At 44.8% G+C, this 20,203-nt stretch overlaps 1 protein-coding gene across 4 annotated transcripts; it reads right to left on the bottom strand.

Moving 5' to 3' along the window:
* Positions 1–1,147: 1,147 nt before the first annotated feature.
* Positions 1,148–19,379, bottom strand: LOC133352344 (G/T mismatch-specific thymine DNA glycosylase-like). 4 transcript variants are annotated; one of them, XM_061567941.1, is made up of 10 exons: positions 19,242–19,379; positions 13,371–13,624; positions 12,165–12,562; positions 11,430–11,499; positions 10,716–10,851; positions 9,748–9,830; positions 9,156–9,250; positions 8,597–8,768; positions 7,336–7,458; positions 1,148–6,220 (listed from the first exon to the last, which is right to left on the bottom strand). In XM_061567941.1, exons 2-10 carry the CDS (start codon positions 13,591–13,593, stop codon positions 6,078–6,080), a joined length of 1,443 nt encoding a protein of 480 aa, XP_061423925.1. In that variant the 5' UTR covers positions 13,594–13,624; positions 19,242–19,379; the 3' UTR covers positions 1,148–6,077. The 4 variants fall into 4 exon arrangements, with proteins under 4 accessions (XP_061423925.1, XP_061423923.1, XP_061423922.1 ...); XM_061567939.1 differs by having other exon boundaries at positions 19,234–19,378; XM_061567938.1 differs by having other exon boundaries at positions 18,913–19,371.
* Between the last annotated feature and the right edge of the window lie 824 nt (positions 19,380–20,203).

The following is a 20,203-nucleotide window of genomic DNA, read 5'->3' as shown; positions in this document are numbered from 1 at the left end:
CAGTAAGACTTTGAAGTATCCATCCAATAAAAGTCTCTGCATCTCATCACGAAGAGCGGAGTTTAGGGAGTGGCTGAACCAGAAAGCCACAACCTTCAGGCGAAACAAGTAAACCCATAAAAACAAAGTTTTTCACTCTAAATCCTTTATATGCGTGGCGGCTAGAGTCCTCTCGTCCTCTGGCTTGAGATGGCTGACACCTATGGGTCAGATGATTGCATTGCACGATTAAGCTATTGGTAATTAAATATAATATTTTTGTCCTATAAAGTGTAAAATTTTGGAAAAAAAATTTCACGAACATTGTCACGCACAACGAGTCTGTGTGGAAAATGTCAACTCGATTGGATCACGGGAAGTGGGTTAAAAAACGACCGAAAGATTTACACGGTCGTAAGCAAGCAAGCAAGCACGCAAGCAAGCAAGCACGCAAGCAAGCGAACTTAATATAAAGAATTTAAAAAGGCATTCACGGTATTTTGCAAAATTATAGAATTCCAGAAGTGGATGGATCAAAACACCATGAACAAAATAGGAGATCGCTTTAGTATAGCCTTTAGGTAACAGCAGAACTCGAATACTTTCCAGGTGTCTGGCAGATTGCTGCAGCCATGTGATGTGTAGCCCCACAGCAATAGCGAGAGGTTTACTGGATGTGTTCTGGGTGTGGAAAAGTGAACGTTTCGATTTAAAGCTTTCGTGACTGCAGGGATTCATCTTCTTGGTTCTTTCGGTAAAGTCACGAAGGGAAGAAATAAAACAATAAAAATAAATATAAAACAAAATAAAATAATAAAATAAAGTAATATAATAATATTATATTGTTTTCTTTTTATTATTTTATTACTTCCCTTCTACGTGACTTTACCGAAAGAACCAACAAGAAGAAAAGTGAATGCTCAACCCCCACAGACCCAGCCGAAATGCAAGCCCCTGGGTAAGTGTTGTGTTTTTGAAAAGCTGGATTTTAATTTTTGGTAAAACAGAAATCGTCAAAAATATTTACAATTAATAAAACCGCCACACTGGCGTCTGCAAGAGAGCAGCAAGGTACAAATTAGTGGGGAAAAAGGAGAACCGCTCTCACCAATGTTGGGTTTTGTTTCCCCCGCCAAAGTAAAATAAATATTCCCAGACATTGGAAACGTGAAGGCATGACCAAATAATTTGGCATCAATTCATACCATATTTACAAACAAGATTTAACCAATGAAAATGCATTTACAATGATTTAACATATTTTCAAGGTTGTAATGTTGGACCCAATAAATACACGAACAAAGCAAAAATCAAGTACAATTTTGCTTGGCGTTGAAATAACTTATTGCAGACAAAGCAGAATCTTTCAACTGACAGTGTATCAAGACTCAATACAGATTAAACCAAAAAGGCAAATAACATCGCGATGAAGTGTTCTTTGGAACAATGAAGTTGATAGCGTAAAGGATATATATATTTTTTTAAACTTGGAGACATTACTGCCATCAACTTGCGGATGGAAAATATGAGACTGCAAAGAAAATGCAGGTATCAGAGAAGCATGCAAAGCATTGACATACTGCTTGAGATTACGAGGAAACATTGGCCTGGGAACACACATCAATGACTTAAGGAGTTTGGCAGGACACGTCATGAGAAGGGACGATTGCCAATAAACACAGCGGATAGTGGCGGTCAAAGGCGAGATCACCTCAAAATGGGCAACCACTGTGGAGATGGAGCAATGAGATTAGTTCAAGTGCCGCTGTGAGCTGCCCTGACAACATTGCAGGACCGAGAGAGATGGTTATGTGCAGGATGGCCTTCATCCAGCGTAGAAAATTGCCGATGCTGAAAGTTTATAACCTGCTCTTTTAAAGAACAGATTCAAGTGAAACGGTTTTAACATACATGATACACTCTAGGGTTGATATTGGTATATACTGTAAATCCATTTCTTTATTAGAATACAGAGATCAAGATTCCACAGATACCATCAGGATAATTCTGACATTGCTTTAAAAATACATCTAAAACATTGTCTAAGAGTTGCCCCCCTGCTAAGTAAAATTGCTGTATGCTGTTGCAGAATGCGCCCCATCTCGTCAGATCTCGGAGGCTAAGCAAACAAAGGATAGCGGTTTGGTTGACCACCGTGCATAAAACATGTGCTGTCGGCTGCAACAGGGCTACGTTGTGGACAGCACGACAAAATTTGTTGTACTGCACAATGCTCAAATATTTACAACTCCCACCAATTCAGCAACCCACACAGACCAAAGTACGGTCAAAATTGCCACAACCCACGCAGCTTGGAGAGGCCCTCATCCAGCAGTGGAGTGACAAAAGGGCTGTAAAAATAGGATCTGCACAGCTATTCCCCCATTGAGCAAAAATGTATAAATGCATGGCTTGGGCCCTGGATGTAAATATGGACCCGTGGCTTTTCCAGGAACCAACCCAACCACTGCTAAAAGTCACAATATCCTGTGTGAAAGGAGTAGGTGTGTTCAGCCTGTTTTCATGATCCAGCATGCACAGGGCTGGCCTCTCATTGCCATACGCATAACGAAATGCACCGAATCATCGGTCAACATCGATTCTTACGCTCACAATCTCACGATAGGAACTTCATAGTTGTGCGTGCGAGAATAATTTGCAATTTCTGTTACTGTGCACGCACATCATATACCGACGTCACAACGTTCAGGACAATGCAGCAGACAATACTGTACAAACTAGACGGAACACAAATGAGAAACGATAACAAATGAAGGTGATGAGAATGAGATAATAATTGATTCTTTAACAGAATCTAGACCCTGAATCGTGACGATTCATATCCCTGGGGTGGGTGGTGAATTGTTGCGTGCCAAGTAACCACCAGTGTATAAAAGGAACATTGGGCCTACAGCTTAACGTGTTTTCTGGTTGTACCAAGCATTGTTCGGCACGTCTGATGTTTTACTCCCAAATGAATTGGAAGTTGTTGTTCCCAACTCGCGGAACAAAAAGAAAGACATGCCGAACAGCACGCGGTATAACCCGACAAACGCATCAGAGCCGTAGGGCACAACCGCGTAATTGTACGCAGCAGCACTGGGACCTAGCCAATCAAATTGCCCATAGGAGCACCCCCCCCCCCCCCCTCCTCAAAATTGGCCCTACCTTGGATAAGGCATTCAAAAAAATCAGGCTATTCGTAAGCTTTTGCGTGGCAAGACAGCAACTCAAACTACACCCCAAGCTGGCCATTCTAAAAAAAAGTAGCAAATACCTACACACAAGTTTAGCACCAATAACCGGCATCAAAGTTGCGTTTAGAGTAATTAAAATTACACTCGCAACTTAAATCAACAAATCCACTCTTAAGTAGCACCATATACAGTACAGTTGAGGAATGGTGAAATTCAGTCATTACAGGCAACCCAACTACACTAGACTATACTACGAAGAACTCCCCAAAAGTAGTAATGCCTCCTATATATTTTTCTAACTTTATATTTTTATTGAGGCAATATACACAATTTTAGATATTCATGGAAATGTCACGACATTGTCAGCTGCCCTCCAACACAATTCCAGACCAACACAGAGCCTGAGAAAATCAGAGACCATAGCAGTCCGAATGGACTCTGTTGCCCCCCCCCCCCCATCCACCGCACATCCCAGATCTGGCACTCAACATTTGTATCTGTTCAGCATACTGAAGGATGGCTGTCATACAAGACACCAATGAATCATTTAACCAGGATGGAATTCCGACCTGGTTTCACATGGGCACAAGCGCTGCAATCGTGACAATAGTTTCTCTTAAAAGAGCACTATTTATCTCAAGTGGTTTTACTCGAGGGAAATAAACTTCAGATGTTGATGGCAACTATGTTGAAAAAAAGTCTAATGTTCACGACGCTGCCACGAATATCTGAAATATTGCATTGGCGTGGATGTGGGAGGGGGCCATGATATTGAAGAGTAATGGGGCACAAAGAAGCACGGGTTGTGTGCGCAGGAGTGCACCTGGACGTGAGAGTTACGTAGGGCGTGCACGTGCAAGCACAAGGTGGCAGTGAAGAATGCCTGTGGATTCGTGCCGTGTTATCCTGCGAGCGCGCAACAGGTGAAAGTGCGTTGCGACCTAAAATCCCTGTGACTTACAGGCCATAGGTTAACATTTGGAGAAAATAGTGTTCAATAACTACCTAATTACTGCCCTCCATGGCAACTATCGTGTCCATTCAATCATTCAAGTGACAAGCACGCGTTCTTAACCATAGCTGCCCAGCGATAACATTTTGAACAAGCCCATAACACCATATCTCGCAAATCGCCACAAGTGCCGCTTAATCTCGTGTTTTCTCATTCGCACGTAGGTTTTCGCAGCCACTGTTAATCTGAGTGTGGTCCTTCTGGGTTCAGCTACGTGGTCCAGCGAAACTTCCGTCAAACTTTCACCACGCACCTGCTGTGGGCATCTTCAGGAGTTGAACTCCATTTCATCTCAGCTCTGCACTTCAGCTCGTGAAGATGCCTGCAGTGTAGGCCCCTAGTGCAAAAGCTTGAGAGAAATATTCAACACAGCCCAACCCACAAGACGACACTTGCACCCGAACGTTCTCATTAGCTGCACCGATTTGTGCCACATGCAGTTAGGTAGGCCAAGCGGATCTCACAGAGACAGGGGCCACACCGCATGGACAACGAGGCCACACTATCATGTGGGCAAGCCACACTTAACTTGGGGGACTCGAGGTACTCCGTCGAAGCGATGACATTATTTTAGTTCAATCCTCAATTTAAAACTCAACACAAGTGAATATTTTCAACTTCTAATATTAGTCGCAAATCCTACAACACTCATCACTTGTTTGGGTTAAAATTGTACCAACAAATGAGACCACCGAATTTGGTGATTCCAAGGTTAAAAATTAGTATACAAGGATTCCTCCATCCTTTCGGTGCGTTTTATGCAACAATTCAAGAAAACGTTGCTGCGGTGTTTTAAAAAGGTCGGTCTTCGGAGCAACTATCCGAGTACCAATGATCCGTGCGAAGAGCTGATGATCATTGAAAAACCATCGGACACTTCAGTCAGGCAGCCGTGTGCACCCAGCACTTAAAAAAACCCCATCACGTGATCAATATTTTTCAGACAGGGCGATCCATTCATAGATAACACATGGAGATATATCGGGAGAAAATTTAAACCAGATTTGTATGTGCATCTCCCAGCAATCTCTCCTGACACACCATCAAATATATCCCATGTAAAATTCTAACAACATTCAACAACGTGCAAGTAGAGGTCATTCGAAATTACTGGGGTATCGAAAAATGGGTCACCCGCCCTACTTCAGGCTTGACATCATTGTACAGCGGAACACGTCAATTTAAACTTTCAGAAGCAATGTACATGCAAAACACAAGGTACATCGGACGTTTCCGGAATTAACGCAAGCGCATTCCCTTAGACCGATGTGCAATTTCAAAATAAGTTAACATAGCTCTCCAATGTGTTTTCATGTTGTAATGCGTGTTCGTTCGGCACGACATCCGATGTTTCACTCGCGCGTACTGGGAGATTATTCAGCAAATGGAAAAACATTGGAAAGCTGTACAAGCACACACAACCGCGAAAACCCAAGCGGTAGTTTAAGTTCGTGTTGTTGTTGTTTGACGCCTGTAAACAATGGTAATTTCCTCACATGCTAAAACATCTACTCGTCGTCAGTAGCTATCAATCAAAATAATAATAAAAGTTGCTCGGTAACATTTCACGTGAACCTGAGGAGGGTATGAAAGGGGGTAAAAACAATAGCACCTGTAACAGCCCCCCTCTCCAGGAAGGGAGATGCAGCACTTCCCCCTCCTCCAATGCGCTCGTCGATGAAGCCAGGGGCCGAGCAGACGGGAGAGCATGGAAATGTTTATGCTGCAGGTGATCGCCGCAGTCTTTCAATCGACAAAACATTTAGAACACGGGCCTCCCCCCCCCCCCTCCAATCACCCCACCACCCCTCCTCCACCCTTCCCCACCTCTCTGCGGTGAGTTTGGTCACTACGCAGGCAGCCGCAGCAGTAACCTGGATTAGCGGGAGTCAAACTGGGTTCTGGGGGGTGGCTTGCGGGGCAGGCGGGAGTCCGGGCACGTCCATGCCCTGCCCCTCGAACTGCGGGATTATCCAGCCGCCACCCGGGCAATCGTCCTGCATTTGTTGCGGAGAGTCCATGGAGACGTCCGCTGTGAACGGGAGAAAAAACAAAAAAGAAAGTTGGGACGACAAATATAAAATCACACATACACATGGATTGTGCAATGCTTTCCTCAAAGAATGCGTCTTCGGAACGATTGTCACTACTAGCCTTTTTCCCGTCCAAGGACGGGTGTATTTCAGTAAATCTTAAACTTGCAAGCGAAAAGCAGACCGCGACGTGATATTCATTGTATCAATTCGTGTGCAATTGTAAGGCCGCGGTGACAGACTTATTCAATTTAAAGGTTATAATCCCTTGATCATCATCCCTTTAACTTCGATGTCTCAATAGCGTTACGGAGATCACGTGACGCGATGGTTCTGCCTTTGTAGTGAGGGTTGTAAGTTGACGCTGAGGAGGGGGGAGGTGCCTCGCCCCCATGTGGAGTGACGTCACCCACTCATTAATATTAATGGAGGGAGGGGGTGTCCATCTGGAGGCCATCACTTGTTCATGAGTATTGAGGTGGGCTGGCTGACGTGGAGTGACGTCACGCGCAGGACAGACATTCTTGGCTCATTATAGTAGTAAAAAATAGTAAGGAGGCCGACAGCTGTCGAGGAAAATAAGTTTACGTAATTGCATAGAGTTCTTTGTGCCAGGGTTTGTCTCCCCAAGTGTCGGGTAGCCGCTTTGATCAACGTGGCAGATTTTCAATAGGGTAATTCCCTCACAGCAACACCAGTGCGCTTTCAATGTAACCCTCTGCGTTGGAGAAGCTGCAGCACGCAGTGTCAATCCACTGCTGGATCAAAGCCGCTCCATACTGTGTTGGTTCTTGACGTTTGTTCGACCACACACCTCACCATGCTGGTCAGTGTGGCTTTGTTAATGTGTGAACCTCTTTTGCGCATGCCCTCACATGCACATTTTCAGCCTCGTCAATCCACTGCTGGATCCACACAGGAACAATCCAAATATTACTTCGCTGCTGACATCAGTCATGGCAAGGAATCGGACTCGTGGCCGCCGGGGCTCATAGCGCAGTGCACTAACCACTGCACCACTGTTCAATCCCTTGTCTGTGTATAGTTAACATGGCATTATGAAGTGGTGGATCACACGGCTCGCTCGGCTACGAATGGAGCGCGCAAGTGGTACCTGGCTGGAGCTGCGCGTAGTTGCAGGACGTGCTCTGTTCCGACTCGTTAGGTGCTCCTCCATAAGCCGCGTCGTATCCTGGGTCGTGCTTCTCCTCCTTGATGGCCATCAACTTGGCATCCTCTGCAAACACACAAGCATAAAATGTTCGTTATCGGGCCCCCATTAGTGAAATGCTACTCAGCTCAGTGAAAGGCAAGCCACATGGCTCATTTACAGATCACTTGGCCTGGGGCAACACCCCTGTTGAGAGATCAGAGCCAAACCAAAGAAGTCAGGACCTCTTTTGCACGTACATACATGTACACGTTCAGCCCTTTATCAATCCACTGCTGGATCGACACAGTGCGAGTCGTGAGGGTTATTTAAAGATACGTCACCATGCAGGGCACCGTGGGTTGAAGGCAGAGAGCTTCGACGTATGGTACAGCAATGGATGTTGGCTGCACTGCTTTCTGGTACTCCCTTGTTCACACCACTGATGGCAGAAGGGCCTTGAATATAGGGGGAACTAGGCAGCCTCTAAGGTATTTTGGCCTTCTCTTCCACATTCGTCAGGCATAGTACAAGACATTGGAATACCCGCACTTGACCCCACACCACACGCGCCCTGCTGATCGGATAACCATGGTGTAGGGTTGGGGGGTGGGGGATTTAAGATACTTGCACCATTGTTTCAACTTCCAAGCCAGGAGATTGAACCAGCTACATCTAAATTAAAAGTGTGTTGATCTGAAAAATGGAAGGAACAAAAAGAGAGAAAGACCCAACAGAGAATGACTTTACTACATAGGGGGTTGGTGCCAGAAAGATGTGGACTTCTTGAGCATATTGGCGCAAGACGGGTGAAAGTGGAAAAATAAATTATGAAATGTGCAGTGGACACCTACGGGGCGATCCGACCATGGATCGTGATGAAGACGGTGATGACCTCTGGATTTAAAAGTCCAATGTGCGAACCATTACACCAAGGCAGCAATCCACCCCCTTCTAAAAATGGTCCTTTTAACAACAATAAATATTAAATGAAACGTTTTAAACCACAGCTTCTGGATAGTAAAGTCACGTAGAAGGGAAGTAATAAAATAATAAAAATAAAACATAATAAATTTGATTACTTTTATTACTTCCCTTCTACGTGACTTTACCGAAAGAACCAAGAAGATGAATCCCTGCCGTCACGAAAGCTTTAAATCGAAATTTAAAGCTTCCGGATACTTGTGTCACCCCAGGAAGCCATAGCTGGAGCAGGGCACCACACCTTTAGCTTTGTGCAGGTCGAAGGTGTACTCCGTCTCCTGGATCTCTTCATTGGGTGTGACGCCCTTCGTGCTGTTCCTCAGCTCCTTCATCTTGATGTAGAAGTGAACCTTGTCCTGGGCGCGCGGGAACTGGGCACAGCGAGCGCTGGACGAGGGCATCACGTACACGATCTGCCGTCATGACGGAGGAACACACGGACAGATAGACACACGCACGCACGCGGTGGGTTTTACAACGTTTCTCCATGGGCAGATCCCAGCTCTCAGCAGTTTTGTGTACGTTGCACAGCCCGTAAAATAACGATTTTAACTATTATTAGTACGTTCGGTATTCACAACTTTCTTTTAGCGCAAGGCTCATCTGAAGGCGCAATGATTCACGGACAGGTATAGTCTGCCAGTAAGGGAGGCAATGTTTGCCATGTGGGTTTATCAAAGCCCGGCATGAACTACTTCGGAGCCGAGGAACAGCTGAGAACAGTAACTGTAGCAGCAACATCCGTTTGCCCTCATGTAAATACACTCGTGGCAAAAAAAATAAAATGATCGCAAACTCACAATGTCCGTTTCAGGGATCTTGTTTGGTTGCTCACCAAACTGAAAATTTTTTATCTTCTCTCCAAAAACTTCCTTGAAGAAAATTTCAAAAATGCCTGAGGACAACAAAGAATATTTGAGCATTTTGCAGTACAACAAATTTTGCCGTGCTGTCCACAACGTAGCCCTGTTGCAGCCGACAGCACATGTTTTATGTACGTTGTTCAACCAAACGCTCTCCTTTGTTTGCTTAGCCTCCGAGATCTGACGAGATGGGGCGCATTCTGCAACAGCATACAGCAATTTTACTTAGCAGGGGGGGCAACTCTTCGACAATGTTTTAGATGTATTTTTAAAGCAATGTCAGAATTATCCTGATGATATCTGTAGAATCTTGATCTCTGTATTCTAATAAAGAAATGGATTTACAGTATATACCAATATCAACCCTAGTGTATCATGTAAAAAAATTACTTCACTCATTTTTTGGTGATAAAGGATCACTTCTGCAAATGAATCCTGGTCTCTTGGAAGTTGCCACCTGGTTAAACAAAATAAACATGAGTCACACGAGCGTGTTTTTTTTTACACCGGTGCAGTTTTAGACGCTTACATTTCCCGTTGAAGACTGCGATAGTCGGCTTGAACTTTTGCAACTTCTGCAAAAGAATCTTCCCTCCTTCCCTGATCTCCTTACTGAAATCAAAACACGCACACACATATACACACACACACAGGGACACATTTTCTATAAAGAAGTAGATACACACAAATTATAGACAAATATCCCCATATAGTATTTACATTGCTCGTTAGATAATGTGATGTTTGTGAGACCAATGAAGGTCTACACAGCACACACGAGATTAGTGTTGTGGCCAGAACAGCGTACAGTTGCTTGTCTTCATTCGAATAAAACAGTACATTTAAAACCCAGGGGGGACAAGCTGCAAGATCTACCACTGAAATTCCTGATCTTCAGACGACACAGCAAACACGTGCATGTGAATGCCACAGTTTTCTCACAAAAACACGAAATATGCATCTTCTTGGTTCTTTCGGTAAAGTCACGTAGAATGTAAATAATAAAATAATACAAATAAAACATTATAATATGCAGTGCATATCTAGTAAACAGCATCAGTTTCTGCTATTCGACACAAGGCTGCCTACCATGCGTAACATTCGATTATAATCGATACAATGCAACACAGATTGTCTCCAGTCCGGTGAGCTATGGCGGGTGACAGTTCACTGGTATTGTGGGAAGCGTATACTACCACTTGGCCTGTGCTGCAAAACCAAGGGCCCTGTTGCTTCCCTAATTACTATGGCACGTCACAAAATGCTCACCTCCCATTGGCCGGAGAGGCGGCTTTCGATGTTGTACTGGAACACGTGGACCGTTTTACAGACCCAGTGACCATACGTGCAATTTTTTTCTCTCTCAATGTCAGCACCAGATTGTGCCATAGGCATCACGTCACGAGACAAAATAACCATTCAGATCTCTCTGTGTTGGAGAACGACCCGCTGAAGCGAATATCAATCGCAGAGCTAGGACAACAGGGCCTCGTGTACCTCTTGAGATCTTTGCTGCCTGGCGTGGTCCGCTCCACCATGTTGGTGAATCCAATGCCATATTTTTCTGGCAGCGACTTGTCATCAAGATGGTTGAGAAGCTGGTCTGTGAGTCCAGACAGGAATAGGCACTTCCCTAGAAAGAAAGACAGGATATGGAAAAATTAGGTCGACGACAAACTTGAGAACATCTTGTGGAGAAACAGCAGATACGCAAGCAAATAGGTAGACACTAGGGATGAGTTTTTCTATGTTAGTATGCCGATGATATTATTAGGGGAGTTTACGTAACCCATAGATTCCAGAGTTAAGTTAAAACAGACCGTAACTTCTCTGAAGCAGAGCAGAGTTGAGCCCAGTTTGTACTTGGATGGGAATCTAGCAGGGAATATCAGGTACTGCAGGCTTGGGCTGCAAGGTGGGTTAAATAAAACTGCGGATCTCCAAATATTACTCACACTTGGGATTTCTGGGTGCTCCCATTTCCTCCCACAAGCCAAACACTCATTCAGTTCATTATCCAAATATCTCAGGGCACTCCTGTGATTCAAGACTCAGTTTGGCTTTATGGATATATTAAGGGCATTTTTATTTTACCAAAGCTAGAAATACATTTTCGGTCATTTACAACAATTCACGAAAAATGAGCTTAACAACAACAAAAGATATTGTCAAGTCGTTTTGTTGCTGGCGTTGTGAATGGTGGTTCCTTACAGAAATGGTTTCCTGGTCCAGGGTAGTGATGCCCCTTATAGGCTGCCATCAGGCCAGGGTTGATGCCAATCTACAGAGAAAAGCAGCAGCCATCACCATCATTGTATTCATCCAAAATACACAGGGATCATGTATGCTATAACGTATGCAAACCTTCCTGCTACCTCCCTATTTTTGTAATAGTGAAACTTCAATATTTTAGCATAAGCTAACCAATTTTTTTTAAGTGCCACAAAATCATCTATTGAATTAACAGTTTCCCCAAATCTACCATGCATCCGTGTCCCCTGATACCTCTTCACCGCCACATCTGAGCTGAGACGGCATGGCTATTTGGTGAGGCCGAGCCATGACCCAAACGTGACACACTGGCAAAAATGCATCCGGCTTGGAGCAAAGCAGGGCCCAGACCAGGGTGAGACTAAATGACTCGTACAATTAGTGTGACAACAGCAGCCAGTACATCGAGGACACGTCACTCACACGTGTCTCGACTCATGTCAGCAGCACAAGCTTGGCTTCCGCATTGGAAAAAAGACATGGCACATCCTGTTCACCCAGGGCCTAACTTGGCATGGCCACGGCATGGCTACAATGTGCCAGTTGAAAAGTGTTGTAAAATAACGATTTAATTGCTTTGCCACATTTTAACCTTCAATGACCGAAAAGGGTGGTGAGTGTGCTTCACTACGATTGTTGTGAAGCACAAGGAAGTTAACTTGTGGGTATTCTCACAATGACAATGTCGAGGTTGAAGGTGAGGATGTCTGGCAGAGTCTTCAGCAGTAGCTCCGCCTCCGAGACACCGTTGAATCGATCCACCTTCCGCTTCACCTTCTGAAACGTGTCCGTAATCTTCTCCTGCTTGCCGCTGCCAGGTTTCCTCCCGGGCCGTCCCTTCTCCTTGGGTGGCTTCGGCTCCTTGGGCGGCTTGGGCTCCTTGGGGGGCTTGGGCTCCTTGGGGGGCTTGGGCTCCTTGGGGGGCTTGGGCTCCTTGGGGGGCTTGGGCTCCTTGGGGGGCTTCGGTGCTTTGGGCTCCTTGGGTGGCTTTGGGGGTTTTGGTTCCTTGGGTGCCTTCGGAGGCTTTGGTGCTTTTGGTTCTTTTGGAGCCGCCCTCTTGCGTCCTCTGCCAACTGACACCAAAAACAACATCATAATCATCGGCTAAAGAAAGGAACACCCGCGAGGGGACGTCCATGATGAATTATCATCAGCAGGTGGCATTAACATTCAATTGGGGAACACCGATGTTATATCATGAATTACCTTCATCCATGACAAATCCACAGCTAGATGAAGACCTCACCAAACCGTCAACATTTATCCCATTCCTAAGATGCAAAAAATCCAACAAGCAGCTGTACAAACTAATTTCACCACTCCCATCTCTGCAGTAGACGAGACGGTGTTGTTGACTGCTAAGAAAGTATCAGAATTGATCTGAACTTGCATCTGCGATCCCCTGCAATGTTGGAAGGTCACAAATTGGTTGGTCCATGTGTAAGCTAATCCATGGATCATAATCACCACCAGCAATGATCCATCACCTGGTTATAATATTATTGCATGAAATTCCAATAACGAAATCACAGTGAATGAACCTAATTTTGTCAGATACAGGAAGATGAACAGTGTGGTAGGAGTGAGTCAAGCACAAAACCGGTGTTTGTAGGCTGCTGCGGGGGCTGCAGGGCAAGTCATGCAACAAAATGTATTCTTGTACTGGACTATGCTTCATTTAGGCTCTGCGCTCTCACCTACCTACCTACCTACCCTGTCCAGCGTGGCGAAGCAAGATCAACCCCCACGACCTGCACTGCATGGGGAAGGGCCCCGATTGAGATAAAGGGCTGTTAAGCACATGCATGTTACGAATCAAAACTGTACCCGTTATCGTCTCATCAAGCGCCCTCTTAGTCGAAGTCACATGGCAAGCCTCACCAGGAACGGGGTTGGCCGGCTTGGGAAGAGTGCCTTCGGCTTGTGGCCGCCCCGCAAAGTCCGGACAATGCGCCGGCTGCGCGTTCTGTAGTTGCGTGTAAGCCGGTTCGTGTGCTGGTTGGTCTGCTCCGTGCGGAGACTCCGGCGAGTGCTGGCCGCTCCACACGAGGGAGCCGGCGGCGTGATGGCTCATGCCGGCCGCCAACAGTCGTTGGTACTGCATCTGCAACACCTGCGGGTCCGCTGCGTTTAGCCTGTGGGAGCAGTAGAAAATGCAAGAGCAAAGCATGCTTATTACCGCGTAGGTGTTCGCTTTTGTGCCACGCGTCGTTCCAATACGGTTTTTTGGGTTGTGCCGTGCGATTAATTGCCACGTGTCCAACGTTTCGCTCCACCTGCTGGGAGCTTGTTGAGGAACAGAGATTATTGTTTCTGACGGAAGCTCCCCGCACGTGGCATGAAACAGTGGACGTGCCACATACACGGCACAACGCGAAAACAGAGAAATTGCGCAGTTTCGTTTTTAATCAGTGTAAATTACCTGCCAAGATTCGGATTGGAAACAGGGACACCCGACTAAAGAAATGGCGCAAAAACTGAAAGCACAAATAAGCATGGAGAGGCAAACTCTCGGAATTACACCGAAACAAATGGATCAGTGAACGTATGCTTATCGACATAAGAAAAGCAGGCGGACTTGGGCAGGGAACATCGTTAAGGGATGGCCAGCAGCCGAGACCAACGAGAGTGGCAGCTAAAGGAGAGAACGCGATTAAGGAGACGTGCACAGAACTTAGGATTAAGTGGTTTGTTAAATGTAAAAATCACTACTTTGTAATTTTCATTCGTATGGCATTAAGTGTATGGCTTCATCGATGGTTGAGTCCACTTATGTTTGGAATATGCAGTGTTTTCTCCATGTAGGACGTCCATCATACATACACGAACAAAAAAATCGACTGTCCTGTCAATCTACTGCTAGAGAAAGGCCTCCCCATACCAATTTTTCAATGGGGTTTGACCATATTTCACACTGGTCATTGTGGGGTGGGAAGGGAGCATAGGATCAGTTCAAATATCACTCATTGCTGAGGTTAGCCATGGCTGGGAATCAAACTTAATCGGCAGGCTCAGTGCGGTAAACTATCCACTACACTGCCTCCATCATGCTGTTTACTTCATTTTGGCTTCTAGTCTAGGATGCAACCACTGACACCACATGCTTAGTAATTGGATGCAATATCTTTGGATGTGTCCAAGGCATTAATTTTAATGAGGAAGAATATAATTTGTGGCATACCGGCACACATCACGAATATTAATGCTGAATGGGGCTCTGGTTGCTCAGGATGCAAAGGATTCACGTAATGCATGGCGATTAATACGAATTGCCACCATTCAAGGGTCGTAATTTGAAAATCAACAATTTTTATCCAATTTACGGCATCTCATTTGTATGGTTAGGCTTGTATGTTGTGCGTCTTGTTTGCTCCATCTCGGTCATTCTATGACCTAATATTGCGCCAAATGTACATGTCAATTACTTATACATGAAAGCCCTTCTGAGTCTCAAGGCTCTTTGTTGCTGCTCCAGCGGGTGGTTGACTAATTCAATTAAACGAGTTAGATTTTTTTTCTCCGCTATCTTCATTAAAATGAAATTCTCTACTTAATTTGTATGTGGCTGTACGAGTCAAATGCAATTAATAAGGCTGCATGTGGGAGGAAGCCAGAGAAAACCCACCATGCAAGCGAGGAGGGGAGTGGGGTAGAGAGACACTCAAGCAATAACATTTCCGAGACACCTAGTTGCTGTACTCCCCCACAACACCTGGTAAGTCCTGGCGGTCACCCAATCCAAGTACTAACCAGACTCATCACTGCTCAGGTTGCTAGATGCAACAAACAAGATCGGAGGACATTGAAGGTAATTTTATTGAAGGCATATTACTTAAATTAACGTTTATATGTGTAGAAATCTTCAATAATTGTTTCTCATGGAACAATTCTATGCATCTTCTTGGTTCTTTCGGTAAAGTCACGTAGAAGGGAATAAAATAATAAAAATAAAACATAATAAAATAATTCTCACGACGTCAGACGCTGTCTCCCCGACAGACCTGGTCTTCACCTGAGGACGGCCGCTTGCGTTGTGGCCGAAACGTCGTGAGAATTATTTTCTGTTTTATTTGTATTATTTTATTATTTCCCTTCTACGTGACTTTACCGAAATAACCAAGAAGATGAATCCCTGCAGTCACGAAAGCTTTAAATCGAAATTCTATGCATGTATCTCGAGTATATGCATCGATTTTAGTCAATGAATGGATCGGCATCATGCCCCGCCCCCGAAGGTTACATAATGGCAGGCGCTCTCATCAATATTAATTAGCTCAGGGGTCAGTGGGGGGGGGGCAGGAGATGGCGGGGGCATCCAGAAGTTATGTTTGTCACATGGAGAGCCATCTGGCACCCACCCCTGCTTCCTTCAAATGCGCCCATGGCGTCTACACGTAAATGGAATATAATTACGAGGGATGCACCGATTCGTTAACCGAAATAAAAGTCTTACACTCGCGATCATTGTCGTCATGACCAATGATCAGGGCCTCCCCAACCCGAATTGTCACGATTCAGAGTTGCGTTTCACAACAACAATCGCCAAGTTAGCGCTTCGGTGAATGGTAGCGCCAGAAAGACTAACCCATTACAATTCCTACAAGGTACAAATTAAAAAAGTGGCAATTTAAACTTAACCACACTGGTTCGGTACAACCGGAATGAAACCCTTTAAACTACAGTACTTCCTTGAGAGGATTTAAAATTGGCAAGTATTTGGAAAACAGTTTAACCTAGTTTTCAATGGTCAAATTGGTTAAACCAAGTCGGTTCATTTCTCCGCCACGTGGATTGGGTCGTTAGGTATAAACGCTGCGCAGTAAATTTCCACATCAAAGAATAAAACGTGGTGCGAGTGGCGACTAATCTCCGACGGAGTGGTACGAGTAATATAATGATGAATAAGCTCACGAGCCATTCCACTTCCACTGAAACGGAAAATAAAAGTCGTGTGAACCCGAGAGAAATGTCCATCCGCATTTATTTTAAGCGGGCAAACCTCGCTCAAATGTTACTTATCTGGTCCAGCTCTCGCTGCCATCAGAATGTAATTTTAATCCGAGCTCATGCTGCTGCAATGGTAGTGAACTAGACTTTACCAAGCCAGATAAACCACTTGGTTTGACTAAACAAGTTCAACAACCACAGTTGGGAGTCATTTCCAATTCCAATTGTGTAGTTGATAATCACAATGTAATGGGCAATCTCGGCTAACAACGCTACTGTCATTGTAATCACAGCTGAAAAAAAGCTGCCATACTTGTTCAGAGTGAACAGAGGCTGGGTTTTGCCTCACCAAGCCAGTTCAGCTACGTGGTTTTTACTAAACCATACTCTTAGGTTTTTTCGGTAAAGTCACGTAGGTAAAAATAAATAATAATAATGACTTTACCGAAAAAACCTAAGAGTATGAATCCTTGCAGTTACGAAAGCTTCACATCTAGAATATTACTAAACCAGTTGAACGGCCAGACCTATTATAATTTACAATGATAAATTCGTAATTGGCCATCGCAATGTAAAGAGCAATCCCAGCTAACAAACGCTGCCGCAATTGTTACTACGCACCCCATGTATCCAGTCCAACCAAGTTGAGTCTTGCTTCCACTAAAACCAGTTCAACATCCGAACGTTTGGAAGGACGTAATTGACAATGGGCAATGTAATTCGTAATCACAAAATAATCTTAATTGTGATTAGCACGTTCTCTCCGGGTCCTCCTACTTCCCTCCTCCCTCCAAATTTAAAATCAACATTCGGCTGCTATAAAAAAAACAATTCACGTGATGATAATGAAGCCATCTCAGTTTTCAGAAGCGACCTGCGATAACCAGGTCGCTTCTGAAAGAGCTACGTAGCTCAGGTGGGGGGTGGTGGGAGACCTTACCTGGTAAAATAAAAAAAACACAGGACCATTGGAACCTCATTTGCCAGTAAAAAATGATAATTGTCTTTTTACCCTTCTATCTGGCAACAAAACCGACACCTTTTTTCAAGGAGTCAAGTTTGCATAGACCACAATACCTGCAGCCATAATGCCAGATAGAAGGGTAAAAAAAACAATTATCAAAACCACAGGAGTTTTAGTTAAAGTTTATAATGGGCATGATCGGAGGGCCCTTCCAGCTGCCTTTGGCATGGCCAGTCAGGGCCCACATGGCACGCGTGACGTCACTAACGGTCGTGGATTTAAACGACAATGGGGGGGGAGGCGCGACAATGGATGGGCCCACCACCACGTGCTGTGTCCATTTAAAAAACTACAAAAAAGCTATCTCGCGGTTAGACGCAGAAGCGAAATTATTGTTAACAGAGCACTCCGACCCCCCTCTCAAGACCCTGTCAAGAGGCCACGTTCATTTGCCTCGGTGTTGTCCTGATACGGTGGTGCTGTGTGATACATTGAGGGTTAAACTGTGTATTTTTGGTTGTTGCAATTTCACGTGTTTAAACTCACACTGGACTACTGTATTAAAAAGGGGACATTGTCCCTCAACCATTCCTCACTTTGCATTACAATTGTTAACGATCATCATCTCAGGGGAGGTAAATAGAGCACTACTTTAAAAGTACTAAACTTAGTAAAACAGTGATGGCACCAAAACGTCAATCTTCAGGGTGGTATAACATTGATAGTGCTTCATGATAATCTTTACTTTTGATCAGAATACAGTATATTAGTATGTAATACATTATCAAGGGCGGCCAATCAAATAAGTAGCACAACGCGAGAATTTAAATGCAGAAAGAACCAAGAATATAATTTAAATGCAGTTTAAGTATCAACGTCATCTTAAGGGTTCGATAAATTAACTATTACACCTATTTCCAATAGTTAAAAAATACAGTAACGCAACCTATCTATATTAAAACAAAACATTGCTATGAAACAAAAAATACCCATTTCATTGATCAAAAATCGTCGGCCCAATGGATGGACCGGCTCCCGTCACGTTAACGTGGAATTAACCAACCATCGGCTTGGCATCGAAATAATTAGGCAGCTCTGCTGCTACGTTCTTGGCAGTCCAGCAACACACGTGTTGTTGTACAGTACTTTCTATCCTGCCACGTGTCAATGCCTCACAGCCATCAACCCACACGAACCAGACCGGTGAAGTATGGTCGAATTAAAACAATCTAGCAATGGCTTGACAAAAGTGGCTTCTACGTGTACAAATACACGAACATATATATGCGGTGCTAATCATAACCCTTGACAAGCGCGATGAAGTATGGTTCATACAAACACAAACCCAACGATACACGTGGCGTGTCGTGAGGGAGAGGCCACCATCCAGCAGTGGATTAACCCAAGTGGCTGTACGCGCTCAACCAAATGTACCACCAACTCGTCGTCGTTGTTGTTGCGGCCAACACATACACAGCCAATACAAACCACACGAACGCCGCCATCTCTCACCAGCCAAAGGCAGGGGCCTCGTTACCCGCAGGTAACACAGCGTCCATTGCCGCAGAGTTCAGTAGAAGCAGCAGCAACAGCAGGCGAAGAGGACACGGGGTGAGAGAGTCGAGCAGAAACCCCGGCAAGCATTCAATAGCGAGCTGAAGAGGGGGGGGGGGGGGGCACTGTTCGTCTCTATAGGCCCCAAAGAGATGAGCCAACACACAAGCGGTAGCAGCGAAGATTTAAGCAAGGCACCGGTGGGCCAAGTACACTGCCCGCCGATCGCTGGAGTGGTTGTTGCAGCAAGACTGTGTAGCGCTTAGGAGAGATACCCACACACGTACGCGCGGACGGAGCCTTGTACCCTTTGTGTCAGAGGAGGGATACGAATAAAATTCTGATCGCAAAGGCCCAGGGACTTGCTCCAACAAAAGAACGGACGATGCCGGCAAAAATTGTGGACACGCCTTCGTTACCGCCCCCTTTCCCCAAGTAGCCCCGCCCCCTTTCCAGATGACTCCGCCCCCTTTCCAGATGACTCCGCCCCCTTTCCCCAAGTAGCTCCGCCCCCTTTCCAGATGACTCCGCCTCCTTTCGCAAAGTAGCTCCGCCCCCTTTCCAGTAGCCCAGCCCCCGACGGTTCAAGCACGCGCCTTTCGACCAATGGGCGTTGGGCACATTGCAAGAGAAGTGGGGGGGGTCTGATAAGGGCAACTCCCCCCACCCCTCAACTTCGCAGTGGAGGGGGAGGGGCGAACGATGGTGACGTCATCACCACCTTCCAAACAGACGGACTCCACCATTCTGGAAGGCGATGCTTTTGAGAGGACATGACGTCACGTCGATGTGTAAAACTCAGCGCCATCTTGCATGGGGGTGGGGGTTGATTGACAGTTTTGGTTTAAATTGTGAAAACTCAAAGAGATTAGTCGCCAATTGCATTAAAAAACACATCTTAAGTGAACATACCCATACCGTGTCAACTCATACGGTTTGTACCGTATTCTTATACAGGGAAATTGAGTTGTCAGGTCCATACGGTGCATAGTCGTTTCATTACGGGCACAAAAAACATAATTTTGTGTACTCTTAGGTTTTTTCCGTAAAGTCACGTAATAATGTAATAATAATAAAATAAAATCAATAAATTAAATTTAGTTAATAACAATAAATGAAAATAACAAAATTTTATGTAGTTAATAACAATAAATGAAAAATAACTTAATTTAATGTAGTTAATAATAATACATGAAAATAACTAACTTTAATTTAATTTAGTTATTTTAATTTATTATTATTTTATTAT

This window comes from Lethenteron reissneri, chromosome 40, assembly GCF_015708825.2.
Source record: "Lethenteron reissneri isolate LAM-NWPU_2019-01 chromosome 40, ASM1570882v1, whole genome shotgun sequence".
NCBI classification, from domain to species: domain Eukaryota; kingdom Metazoa; phylum Chordata; class Hyperoartia; order Petromyzontiformes; family Petromyzontidae; genus Lethenteron; species Lethenteron reissneri.
The sequence above is the reverse complement of the archived record's forward strand: the minus strand, read 5'-3'. Positions and strand labels throughout refer to the sequence as shown.

Bases quoted from the DNA above. Each gene is read 5' to 3' on its own strand.
- LOC133352344 (XM_061567938.1), bottom strand. From the start codon at position 18,959: ATGGACGCTGTGTTACCTGCGGGTAACGAGGCCCCTGCCTTTGGCTG. The intron at 12,563-13,370 runs GTGAGGCTTGCC...TTTTGGTGTCAG, and splicing joins GCCGGCCAACCCCGTTCCTG to TTGGCAGAGGACGCAAGAGG. The intron at 9,251-9,747 runs GTAAGCGTCTAA...TGTTGTCCTCAG, and splicing joins CGCAGTCTTCAACGGGAAAT to GCATTTTTGAAATTTTCTTC.